Source organism: Heloderma suspectum, chromosome 3, assembly GCF_057233095.1.
Source record: "Heloderma suspectum isolate Gila_16-S chromosome 3, 16-S_ref, whole genome shotgun sequence".
NCBI classification, from domain to species: domain Eukaryota; kingdom Metazoa; phylum Chordata; class Lepidosauria; order Squamata; family Helodermatidae; genus Heloderma; species Heloderma suspectum.
Genome location: NC_139460.1, coordinates 190,729,475 through 190,743,266, shown reverse-complemented (window position 1 = coordinate 190,743,266; position 13,792 = coordinate 190,729,475). Strand labels below are relative to the sequence as shown.

The 13,792-nt window shown below is 44.2% G+C and overlaps 1 protein-coding gene across 3 annotated transcripts in view; it reads right to left on the bottom strand.

Annotated features, from left to right (window-relative positions):
- Positions 1–13,792, bottom strand: part of LRMDA (leucine rich melanocyte differentiation associated) — a 1,351,091-nt gene that overhangs the window by 448,411 nt on the left and 888,888 nt on the right. The window contains exon 6 of one of the 3 annotated variants that reach the window (XM_084845218.1): positions 6,061–6,641. The exons of the other annotated variants lie outside the window; for them this stretch is intronic. Within the exon in view, the coding sequence (XP_084701344.1) occupies positions 6,507–6,641 (135 nt within the window). The 3' untranslated portion in view covers positions 6,061–6,506. Of the gene's footprint in view, positions 1–6,060; positions 6,642–13,792 lie in introns of those variants that run through there. 3 annotated transcript variants of the gene reach the window in all.

Genomic DNA, 13,792 nt, shown 5'->3' with positions numbered 1-13,792 from the left:
ATAGTAGCAACTTGATCTGAAAAGTGCCCAGCAAATTGATCACAGCGGGCTTTTGAGGGCGCAAGTTGTTGTTTTCCCAGGCCCACTCCAAGAAGGCCCTTCACCACCCAAAAAAGCTCTGCTGGACGACACCAAGCAGATGCAATGGTGGTGGAGAAGAATGATCTCTTTGATACCATCAGTGCCACAGGATAACATTTAAGGCAGATTCTGAAGTCTGTTCAGTCACACTCACTCCCAATCTTTCACCATTTGTGCTCTAGTCACCAACCCAGTTGCTTCATTGCCCTCAGCAACCTGAATACCAAGACACTGATGCAGCTCTATGACTGAGGCAAGAACATTTGGAAGCAATCGTATTGAGGGTCCAGATCATCCCCTCATTCCAAGCGGAGACCTCAGCAGGACCACCATTTAAGCCTGCAGGAAAATCCCCAAGAGACCTCAGACAGCCATCTGGATTCATCAGCCCCTTGGGGCGGTGTCAGGAATGAATCTGAGCATGTGGAGATGTTTAGTAGCTCGGATTCAGAATGGGAACAGCCAGAACAGGGGGAGCCCCCTCCCTAGTGAGCTCAGGTATGGCAAGGCCTTCATCCCAAGATCTTAACTCACAGATGGCTCAGCCTGAATGCCCCCCCCATTTCCTCCTCCATGAGAACCCAGGTTTCGGGGGAGGAGGAGAGTGAGGGGCATGACTTGAGGGATGCTAGGGTCCGTCGCAGAGCGAAGTGGGAAAAGTCAGATGCGGAGCTCAGATGCTCCACCAGGCTGGCTATGCGTGAAAGCCTACGTAGTAGGGAGCCACCGTAAGGCAGGGGCATCCCTCTGAAGCTAGTCTGAGAAATTCTTGTTCAGACTGCTGGCAACTTCTCTAACTTCCACTTTAGCTCCTCTATTGATATTCGTAACTGTGTGGAGTAACTGTTTTCATTATAGTCTGAGGATTTCCTAGAATTTGCATTTGTAAGGAAGCTAGTCGTTAACTAATAAAGTAGTGAGCCTGAAGCCTGGTATCCTGGAGTGTGTTGATTGCAAAAGGGGAGGACAAAGGAATGTGACAGGCAGATTATCAAATTTGATCTATCACCAAAGGTTCCAGACAGCTTGAAGATCAAAACTGCTCAAGTAATTTTATCTGTCCATGCCAGCAGAGTCAATACTGGCTCCCTAGTCCATTACTAGGAAAAACGTTACTCCAGAAAAACGTCTATTTCTGCTTCATTGACTACGCTAAAGCCTTTGATTGTGTGGATCACAACAAACTGTGGCAAATTCTTAAAGTGATGGGAGTACCAGACCACCTTACCTGTCTCCTGAGAAACCTGTACAAGGGTCAAGAAGCAACAGTAAGAACCAGACATGGAACAACCGAGTGGTTCAAAATTGGGAAAGGAGTACAACAAGGCTGCATATTGTCACCCTGCTTATTTAACTTATATGCAGAGTACATCATGAGAAATGCCGGGTTGGATGAATCACAGGTCGGAATTAAGATTGCTGGGAGAATTATCAACAACCTCCGATATGCAGACGATACCACCCTAATGGCAGAAAGCGAAGAGGATCTCAAGAGCCTCTTGTTGAGGGTGAAAGAGGAGAGTGCAAAAGCTGGTTTGAAACTCAACATTAAAAAAACGAAGATCATGGCATCTGGCCCTATCACTTCCTGGCATATAGAAGGGGAAGAAATAGAAGCAGTGACAGATTTTATTTTCTTGGGCTCCAAGATCACCGCAGACGGTGACTGTAGCCATGAAATTAAAAGACCCTTGCTCCTTGGGAGGAAAGCTATGGCAAACCTAGACAGCATAGTAAGAAGCAGAGACATCATCTTGCCAACAAAGGTCCGTCTAATCAAAGCTATGGTTTTCCCATTAGTAATGTATGGCTGTGAGAGCTGGACTATAAGGAAGGCTGAGCGCCGAAGAATTGATGCTTTCAAACTGTGGTGCTGGAGAAGACTCTTACGAGTCGCCTGGACTGCAAGGAGGTCAAATCAGTCAATCCTAAAGGAAATCAACCCTGAGTGCTCATTGGAAAGACAGATACTGAAGCTGAAGCTCAAATATTTTGGCCACCTAATGCGAAGAGAAAACTCTCTGGAAAAGACCCTGATGCTGGGAAAGACTGAAGGCAAAAGGAGAAGGGGACGGCAGAGGATGAGATGGCTAGATAGCATCACCGATGGAGTGAATATGAACTTGAGCACGCTCCGGGAGAGAGCGCAGGACAGGAAGGCCTGGCGTGCTATGGTCCATGGGGTCACGAAGAGTCGGACACGACTGAACAACAACAGTCCATTACAGAAAACCAAATCTATGTATCTATGTCCTGCCACATGTGTTGGGCCAGATATTAACTGAGACAGGCCCACAGTTGAGATGGAGGCCATGAAATCCTGAGCTGCCCCAGGCAAGGCAGCCTCAGCATGAATGCTGAGGCCCCTCAAGACCACCAAGCTTGGGGTTCTCAAGGCTACCTCTGTCAGCTCAGGCAGTGGGGTGGTTGTCACACCAACAGAATCCCAATTTTGCCTGGAGATCCCAACACCAGGTACATTAAAAAAAAAATTCATCCTCACCTATACCTGGAATTGATACAGTCCACTGTACCATCTTAGAAATCCATCCCCTCATTCTGTTGTATATGTAGACCAGAAATAATAATAATAATAATAAAAACATTGCTTGACTCACAGTTTGAGTTCTGTGGGGCTTGAGACTCTGTATCTGCCATTATCCTATGGTCCATTACATAACAACAAAAGGAAATTAACATCCTTTGACCATATTTGAAATATTATGACAGCATGAAACAGGGGATATTAGAAAATAATAATCAGACTCTCCCTCACCACAGGAGCACTTTAAGAATGTTGATGTTGAACATTATCCCATTCTATACATGAAACTAAGCTGAGGGGCTACGTAGAGCATTCCCAGCCTACCCCTCCAAATGAGGCAGTGTCGGCAATTCTGCTGGCAAGCTCTGTTGAGCACATTGCGTTGCTGAACCTGAAAGAGCCCTGCGTGACTCTTAAGTTTGAAGCTCTCCTTTACTGTAATCTGTTTTCATTAGAGCCCTTTGATCTTCCCTCTATTCCTTGTACACAACACGTCATCACCTTTATTTTCTATCATAATTGCACGTGAAAGATTTTCCCTTTTGATACACCCCAAATGCCAAATCATTATCGAAAGAGAGTGCTGAAAAGCGTCATGTGTTGCTCTCCTCTGCCTCTTGCTGGAGATGGAAACCCATACACCTGTGGAAGACAAACAGCCTTTTTCAAAGACGTGACACATCTATCATCCGTCCACAGGATATGAGCTGCTCTGTCTGGTTAATAGCAAGGGGCTGTGCATAGCAAAAAGACTAACTGCTGAAAGAAATTTGTAGCACATTGCAAACTGTCTGGCAGCCCTCCTGAAGCCTCAGCTCCATCCAGGCCTGCTGATAATTCGCAGACTGTGTTCCTGTGTGCTCATCACTCTGGCAGTAAGAGTGGCTAGATGGGGCCCCCCGTCTCTGCTCCTTGTCACACTGTCATTCAGGTACGTCTGTCTGCCATCACCTGCTGACAGCACCACATGTGTCTCAATTACAGCCCAGGCCTCTACTTGCACGGCTGATGAAGATGTTCAGCCTGCTCTGGCTAACAGCATCCACTCTCAAAAGCTGCATCGTGGGGTTTTCATGAAGACAGGCGCCAGGTGAAGCCTATGGGACGCTGCACATAGGACTCATCGGAGTATCTGGGAAAGCTAACAAGGGTCATGGACAACCAAAGATTCTTCCTCTGTGACCATTCCTATGATGGATAAGAGAAAGAATTGCCCCCCTCTCTACTTACACATGAAAACTACTTATTAGGCAGCAAAACTCAGCAAAGAATGATACTGTATTCTGAATATGAGAATGACTGACTTCCCACTACAGCATATCCAGGGCTAGTATTACCACAAGACAATGCTAGGTGACTTCCTAGGACAGCACTTTGGCAATGCTTTTGGAGCTGCACTGGAAGAAAAGGCTACCATGGTGCATTCAGCTTTACTGATGGCTACCTAATGTTAGAAATGTGCATACAAGCAAAACTCGAGCTCATCAGAATTCTCCAAATTCTACTTCAAAGCTCATTCTGTCCCATGTCTATGTCAGATTGCGATCACTGGGGTTTTTTTCCCTGTTGCATGAAAATTCATGTGTATTTTTGTGTATATTTTTCAAAATGTACACATCAATTCTGTGCATCTTTGAAATGTATGCATTCTTCTCCCATTGACGGAGCGATCACTCCTATGGCCACTAGACATTTTCTAGAGGGCGATAGGATTGTTCGGTTTCTCAGTTCCCAGAAAACTCGCCCCCACCCCCACTCCCTCACAGCTAGCTCAGTTCTCTCCATGCCAGCTACATCTCCGCACTTGGAAATGGAGTGCAGAGATGGGGAAAAGGGAGCAGTCCTGGGGGCAAGGAGGGGAGGAGACCACAAAAGCTGCTTTATGCAGCTTCCTGTTGGGTCTCCAGAATCCTTCCCTCCACCTCCCCAAAGCCTCAGCTAGATGGGCAAAATTGCCTATCTTGGCAAAGATGTAAGGTGGCTGGAGCACAGTGGAGAAGAGCCCCTCCATGCTCCAGCTGCCCTGCATAGGATAGTTGGCAGCCTCCAGCTTTGGAGGGTGCTGATTATCTGGATCGGATTGCGCCCTAAAGTGTGTTTGTGTGCGTTTGTCAAAAGTACGCATTTTTTCATGCACATTTTTCAAATGTACGTATGATCCCGAACACATTTTGGGTTTGGCGGGGGAGTTGGTCTACAAATCACAGTGCATGGACAAACTGGAAATGCATGAACTTCAACTGCAGATTGTGTTCGAGTCCGTGTTAGGTCTGGGAGATGTGAACTGGGTAAACATGATCAAAAACAAACTGAAATAAATTCCTCATCCATCCTTACCCAAAGTGGTTGGCTGAGCTGGATGGCTACCTGAGACTCTCTGAGCAGGCCACAGGCAATGCATCCATTATAAAACAAACAGACTAAGAATTTGCAGTCCAGTGAACCCAGAATGAAGTAATTGTCTGAAGGGTGGTAGGTGTGAAGGAAGTCCCATCAGCCACAAGTCCAAGGGCTAGGTAGGATGATGAGACACCAGGGCCAAGATCTCATACATGTATCCCTTTCATGCTCACACAATCTTCTGTATAATTTTTTCTAAGAGACACAGGTCAATAGTTAATTTGTTATAAATTTTCCCAAAACATTTTTGTTGTTTATTCTTTTCTGAGATATGTATTGTTAATTAAAACCTTATTTTAAAATATTTATATTCCACGTTATCTACAAAAGATAAATCAAAGTAGCTACCATCAGTGAGAGCCGATGAAAACGAAAAAACTAATCAGACATAATCAATTAATAAAATATCAGCAAATATCAACAGAACTAACAAGGTACAGACTGAGTTGCCTGGTCTCCGGCATCCCAACGCCTGAGACTCATCCACAGGGCAGGACTTAGTGATGCCATGGGGCAGGGTCTTGTGATATCATGGAACAGGAGTTCATGATTTCATGAGACTGCCAATTCTTAATTGACAAAATTAAGTCTGATATCTAGGCAGGGCTCAGGGATGTGGCCTAGTGGTCAAGGGATGGAACTAGAAATGTAAAAGCCCAGGAAAGTGGAAACATTCAGGAAATAAACAAGGGCTTTTGTTTTCATTTTCATTTAGAGAGGATTCCCTCCCCACATTATTCCACTGGGAAAAAAGAAATTTGAGGAAGAAATTGAAGAAAAAAACCTCTTATGCAATATTTTAGATTTCAGAAGGAGTGAAAAAAATCAAAGCAGTGTTTTAAAATAATACTACAGCAATTTGACTAGCTGACAGCCTTGAGATTTAAACTTGCTGCCCTGAGTATGGACCCCAAAGCCTGAGACCAGCTGACTCTAGCTACAGAGTAGGGATACATGAGCATTTCATTCTAGTTTGTGACCAGAACTTGCTCTGTTCACAACCCCAAACATGAGCACATATTATGGGTAAAGCTTGCACATTCCTGAGCTTGCAATGCTGGTTCATAAAATACACATTTTTGACCTTTAGTCAATGGGGAGAAAGTATGCATTTAAGTGTATACTTAAAAAAAACACATGCCCATTTGAAAAACAACAAAAGCTCACAATTGGCAATAGATGACCAAGCTTCAAGGTGGAATTCAGAGAACCCTGACAAGTTCTAATTTTTATGCTTGTCCCATCCCTAATACAGAGCAATTTTGTAAAGCAAAATAGTGAAAAGCAGAATTCAGCAGAAACAAAAACTCAATAACTCAGTGACCGACAACAGCAGGAAAAAACACAAACTCAAATTTAATCCTACACCATAAGCTCCACAGTACAAACAGGTTTATCCTAGGGATGTACAAAAGTCACTTACCTTTTCGCTGCTTGGCTTTGCGGTGGGGGGGAGGCGCTTCGCTTCTCCCCCCGAAGTTCAGGCGAGGAGGGGGAGGCGTCCCTCCTCGTCTGGCCGAAATTCAGGCCGGGGGGGAGGCGCCCCGCCCCGCCTCGCCCAGCTGAAATTCAGGCCGGGGAGAAGCGCCCCGTCTCCCCGGCCGCGAAACAAAAACTGAAAAAGAAAAACAAAAAAACCCTGTGATAGGCTATGTAAAGATTAACGTAGCCTATCACGGCTAGATTTCCAAAGTCAGCCGTGATAGGCTACGTTAATCGTCACATAGCCTATCACGGGTGACTTTGGGGGGGGGAAGCGTGTACACAAATGGTGGCGGCCCATGGGCGCCGCCATTTGCATTTGCGCTTTCCCCCCCCCAAAGTCACCCATGATAGGCTACGTGACGATTAACGTAGCCTATCACGGCTGACTTTGGAAATCTAGCAGTGATAGGCTACGTTAATCGTTACGTAGCCTATCATGGGTTTTTTTACTTTATTTTGTAATGGCGGTGGCGGCAGCCGGTCGGAAGACCGGCCGCTGCCCCCGCCCCCGCCGAACCGCCGCCGGGAGGGACATTCGCAGGAGGTAAGTCCCATCCCAGGGGGGCGGAGAATTTCACCGCCAATTTCGGGGGGGGGCGAATGCGTTGGCATTTGGCCTCACTGAGATTCGTGGAGAAATTCTCAGAAATTCTCCGCCATCCCTAGTTTATCCCAGGTGTTGGAAAACATTAAAGGAAGGAGCTACAGGAGTGAAACCCTGGAAAAATCCAGAAAAACCAGGAGGAAACCTTTCTCCCATTTTTTTCAGATATTTTGGGAAAATGTGGGAAACACACACATATTTCCCACCCATTTTTTTCTGAGGGTTCCCCCTCCAATTTTTTCCCCATCTCTTCAGATCCCTAGAAAGGCCAGATGGGTTTCCTTGAGAGCACTCCACAGGGGAGGTGCCACCACAGAAAAGACCCAGATCTTCATGGCCACCCACCACAGCTCAGTCTGTGAGGAAACATGGAGCAAAACCTCAGATACTGAGCAGAGTGCAAGGGGAGATGAATATGGGAGAAAGCTGTATTCCATGACCTTCCGTCACTCTGTACTCCTCAGCAACTGCCTAACCAACTCTGAACACCCTCTCCCACACACTAAAGCAGGACTGGGGAACCCATGACCTTCCAGAAGGTGTTGAACTTTAACTCCCATCAGCCCCAGCTAACATGGCCAATGGTCAGGGATGATGGAAGTTATAGTCTAACAACATATGCGGGTCACAGGTTCCCCCCCCCCCGCTGCACTAAAGAACCAAAATTTTGTTTCAAAACTACATGGTTCATTACATTGAGGGCCTGTTCTCACAATTGCCTCATTTGCTGTAGGAGAATGCCCAGCCCACATGCGATTCCAAATAATAAACCAGGACAAGTATGTACATTTGTGTTTTGACAGCCATGGGAAACATAAGTTCATGTTATTTCATATCACACACACACACACACACTAAACAACTATACTGCTAAGCCTAATACAACTGCTAAGTCACCCACTGTGCTCAGAAAATTGAGGCCACATGGGCCACTGTCAAGCAGGCTCTTCTATCAAGAATGCATTCTTTCAGTATGATGATACAAGAGCCAGTTGTAAACCAGTGAGTACTCCATCATGTAAGAAACTGTGTAACATGGATTGTATTCACAGCTGCCCACTAGCCAAAGGGATCATGGCAAGGTCCTGATTGTTCCCCAAGAAAAGCCGATGCCTGACCTTTTGTTGTCCTACCAGGTTGAAGAAAAACAATGAGTGAGAGGAGTCATCACCTGAGAGTGCGAATGGGCAATCTTTTTCCCTCCAAGTGCCACATTCCCACAGAAGGCATTTGTCAGGGGCCGCACATCAGTGGCAGATGGGGCCGGAATCACCACATTCTCACTCTCTTTCTTAAGATCATCACCACTCCACACTGTTTATCTCTCTTTTACTCTCTTAACAATCGAGAGAGAGAGACAGTGTGGGTGGTGATCTCTCTCTCACACACACACCCCAACTGCAGAAATATTGTTTAAAAATAAACAATATGGCTAATGTTAATGCAGACTAAGGTAATATTTATATTATAATATAAATTATATTGACTATAAGTCACCTTGGGGATGCTATTTGGGCTGAAAGCCAACTCATATATTTATAAATAAATAAATATAAATATTTCTCACACTGCACACAGAGAATTATTATATTATTTCTATTAGCATTAAATGTTTATACACAATGTTATTGTTAGATGTTTATAATGAAATGCAACAAAATTCAGTAAAATTCAACTGCATGACTAATGTTAATGCAGACAAATACAGTATATCTAATACGGCACAGCTGGAAATAGTTGCTGTGCCTAGAATCTCTATTTGTCAGGAGATCAAAATGATAAATGAGATCTACACCTCTGGAAAAAAAAAAAAAAGATCACTCATCTAACATTAAAAATTATGTCACTCAACAAGCAGCCAAACATCCAAGTAGGCCGTATGGATGGAGATCAGAACTACAACTATCTGTCTGCAGTAAGACTGCGAGAAAAAGGTGATGTACCTGCCTGCCATTTAGATGTAAATATAGGAATTGATGCCACTCATTATCATAGCTCATCTATATATATTTTTAGAGGTTTCCCAGTTCATGTGTTCTTGGTGAGCTCTTGGCATTCATGAACACAGAGCCTTGATGAAAAAACAAAAAGAGAGCAAAATAAAATGTGGTGTCACAATACCAGGTATTTCCCCTCCACATCTTGTATACAGACACTATCTTTTTCAAAATCTGTATTTCTAGACACAAAGCTTGAGCCTTGGAAAGGGAGATTACTATTCAACACCAAAAAGCATTTACAAGATTGAATACAGAGGATGAAGCTCAAGGACAACGGTGCTGGCTGGAATTTAATCTTTCCAACATTTAAGACATTAAATTAAATTCAGGAACATCCCCACAACACTGGCAGGAATGACTCACTGCTGAAGTTACCCAGAGGTAGTACATGAAGGAAATGGGAGCTGGGTTACTTTTCCTCTGCTTCGTAGATCATAAACATTTACTCTCCAGCTGTGACTCGAAGAAAATATTGCTAATATTTTACATATTTATTTATTTACAGAGCAAAATTGTTTCACACAAGTGTCTTGACTTGTTAATATTTTACAATGGACTTTCAAAAACAACTGAGTGAAGTAGAGGAGTAGTGAATCACAAAGGGAATACATGTTTATTTGGGGACAGTGCCCTGTTTTTTTCTCATCTTTTCACTCCAGATCCACATAATCATCCTTATGGCCAGTTTTTTAAACCACATTGTCTGGAATGTTGATGATTGTAAACTGACAATGTGTAATTCCTGTAATTACAGTCCGCATAGAATGGAGATAAACCAAGACACCCAATTATACTTCTGCATTCAGAACAGACACACTGATCTCTCTTCAGTCTTGGACAGGCGGTATATTTTGTGAGGAAAGGAACACATAGAGGAAGTATTGGGGTGTCACCAGCTGTCCTTGCCCAATACCTCTAGGATTTAACATTGCTGTTTGCACAGGAATAAGTGTATGTACACTCAAACACATATAGGCTCAGTAACATTAACTGTTCCCTACAAATGTGAGGGAAGGGAACCCATGCACATAGGCTCCTGTCTCATGATACCTTGAACATATGACAGCCACCAGCAAGGCCAGCAGGCAAGGCCCAATTCTTCCTTCCATGCATTTATTTCTACATTAAATGAATGCATGGGTGTCCCCTAGGACTGAAAGTGAGGGGTATTAAAGACAAAGTAGATAAATTAACAAACATCTGCACAGGGTTTTCCATACCATGCTGTGAATTGGAGGTATCGAAATGGAAAACAATTTTTCCTATATAGCATCTCTACTGTCTTTAGGTACAGTGTTCTTTGTAACCAACAAGGCTGGAAGGGGTAGCCTGAGAGGACAGGAAGTGTGAAGGAAGAAGAACAGCCATGGACTAGCCACATTGGCAGAATTACACAGCAGCTGTGGTACAAATTCAAGTTTTAGAAATAAATCTTGCTGGAACTTAACATGTGCTGAAGTTGCTTGATATAACAGCCACATCCTGTCAGGGCCAAGTAGGATGGTGTGTTTTCTAGCCAAGAACTCCTGAGGCCAGCTGCTGAAATGTCTGCTGAAATGGCAGGCTAATCTTAGTAGCTATACCAAGCCTAGCCAATCCTCAAGTTTCATACTGTCTGCCAATCACAGGGCTTGATGTGTTGCACATCCCCTTTTTTCACCTGTGCTCCACCTTAGATCACATGGTTCATGTCTTGACACTTTATATTTCTAAAGATGCATTTGGAAAAATGTAGTTACAGATCCCCTTCATGGATCACTGCCTTGTTGTGGCGAAGGGGTTTGCGTAACTCAGTGAAGCCATAAGCTATGCCGTGCAGGGCCACCCAAGACGGACAGGTCATGGCGGAGACTTCTGACAAAATGTGGTCCACTGGAAATGGAGAAGGAAATGGCAACCCACTCCAGTATTCTTGCCAAGAAAACCCCATGGAACGTATCACAAGGCTAAAAGATATGGCGCCGGAAGATGAGCCCCTCAGGTCGGAAGGTGTCCAATATACTACTGGGGAAGAGCAGAGGGTATTTCCAAGTAGCGCCAGAAAGAGTGAAGCGGCTGGGCCAAAGCCGAAAGGACACTCAGCTGTGGATGTGTCTGGTGGTGAAAAGAAAATCCGATGCTGTAAAGAACAATAGTGTTTAGGAACTAAAATGGACAGGCATGGGCGAATTTAATTCAGGTGACCATCGTATCTACTAAAGTGGGCAAGAATCCCTTAGAAGAAATGGAGTAGCACTCATAGTCAACAAAAGGGTGGGAAAAGCAGTACTGGGGTACAATCTTAAAAATGATAGAATGATCTCAATATGAATCCAAGGCAAACCATTCAACATCACAGTAATTCAAGTCTATGCCCCAACCACTGATGCCGAAGAAGATGAGGTTGATCGGTTCTATGAAGACCTACAACACCTTCTAGAACACCAAAAAAAGATGTCCTCTTCATCATAGGGGATTGGAATGCTAAAGTAGGAAGTCAAGAAATCACCAGGATAACAGGCAGGTATGGCCTTGGTGTACAAAATGAAGCAGGACAAAGGCTAACAGAGTTTTGCAAAGAGAACACGCTGATCATAGCAAACACTCTTTTCCAACAGCACAAGAGATGACTCTACACATGGACATCACCAGATGGTCAATATCGAAATCAGATTGATTATGTCCTTTGCAGCCAAAGATGCAGAAGCTCCATACAGTCAGTAAAAACAAGACCTGGAGCTGACTGTGGCTCAGATCATGAGCTGCTTCTTGCAAAATTTCAGCTGAAATTGAAGAACGTAGGGAAAAACACTAAATCATTCAGGTATGACCTAAATCACATCCCTGAAGAATATACAGTGGAGGTGAAGAATAGATTTCAGGGATTAGACCTGATAGACAGAGTGCCTGAGGAACTATGGACAGAGGTCCATAACATTGTTCAGGAGGCAGCAACTCAATCAATCCCAAAGAAAAAGAAATGCAAGAAAGCCAAGTGGCTGTCTGATGAGGCTTTACAAGTAGCTGACGAAAGAAGGGAAGCGAAAAGCAAGGGAGAAAGGGGAGATATATCCAACTGAATGTAGAGTTCCAGAGAATAGCAAGGAGAGACAAGAAGGCTTTCTTAAATGAACAATGCAAAGAAATCGAGGAAAACAACAGAATGGGAAAGACTAGAGATCTCTTCAAGAAAATCGGAGATCTCAAGGGAATGTTTTGTGCAAAGACGGGCATGGACAAAGAAGGCAGGGACCTAACAGAAGCAGATGAGATTAAGAAGAGGTGGAAAGAATACACAGAAGAACTATACAGGAAAGATCTGAATGTCCCTGATAGCCATGACAGTGCGGTCACTGAACTTGAGCCCGACATCCTCGAGAGTGAAGTCAAGAGGGCCTTAGGAAGCATTAGTAACAACAAAGCTAGCGGAGATGACAGTATTCCAGCTGAGCTATTTAAAATCCTAAAAGATGATGCTGTTAAAGTGCTGCATTCAATATGCCAACAAATTTGGAACACTCAACAATGGCCGCAAGACTGGAAAAGGGCAGTTGACATTCCAATTCCAAAGAAGGGCAACGCCAAAGAGTGTTCAAACTACCGCACAATTGCGCTCATTTCACATGCCAGCAAGGTGATGCTCAAAATCCTACAAGCTAGGCTTCAGCAGTATGCGAACCGAGAACTACCGGAAGTACAAGCTGGGTTTCGAAGAGGCAGAGGAACTAGAGATCAAATCGCCAACTTTCGCTGGATCATGGAGAAAGCAAGAGAATTCCAGAAAAACGTCTATTTCTGCTTCATTGACTACACTAAAGCCTTTGATTGTGTGGATCACATCAAACTGTGGCAAATTCTTAAAGTGATGGGAGTACCAGACCACCTTACCTGTCTCCTGAGAAACCTGTACGAGGGTCAAGAAGCAACAGTAAGAACCAGACATGGAACAACCGAGTGGTTCAAAATTGGGAAAGGAGTGCGACAAGGCTGAATATTGTCACCCTGCTTATTTAACTTATATGCAGAGTACATCATGAGAAATGCCGGGTTGGATGAATCAGAGGTCGGAATTAAGATTGCTGGGAGAATTATCAACAACCTCCGATATGCAGACGATACCACCCTAATGGCAGAAAGCAAAGAGGATCTAAAGAGCCTCTTGTTGAGGGTGAAAGAGGAGAGTGCAAAAGCTGGTTCGAAACTCAACATTAAAAAAACTAAGATCATGGCATCTGGCCCTATCACTTCCTGGCATATAGAAGGGGAAGAAATGGAAGCAGTGACAGATTTTACTTTCTTGGGCTCCAAGATCACCACAGACGGTGACTGTAGCCATGAAATTAAAAGACCCTTGCTCCTTGGGAGGAAAGCTATGGCAAACCTAGACAGCATAGTAAGAAGCAGAGACATCATCTTGCCAACAAAGGTCCGTCTAATCAAAGCTATGTTTTTCCCAGTAGTAATGTATGGCTGTGAGAGCTGGACTATAAGGAAGGCTGAGCACCGAAGAATTGATGCTTTCGAACTGTGGTGCTGGAGAAGACTCTTACGAGTCCCCTGGACTGCAAGGAGGTCAAATCAGTCAATCCTAAAGGAAATCAACCCTGAGTGCTCATTGGAAGGACAGATACTGAAGCTGAAGCTCAAATATTTTGGCCACCTAACGCAAAGAGAAAACTCTCTGGAAACGACCCTGAT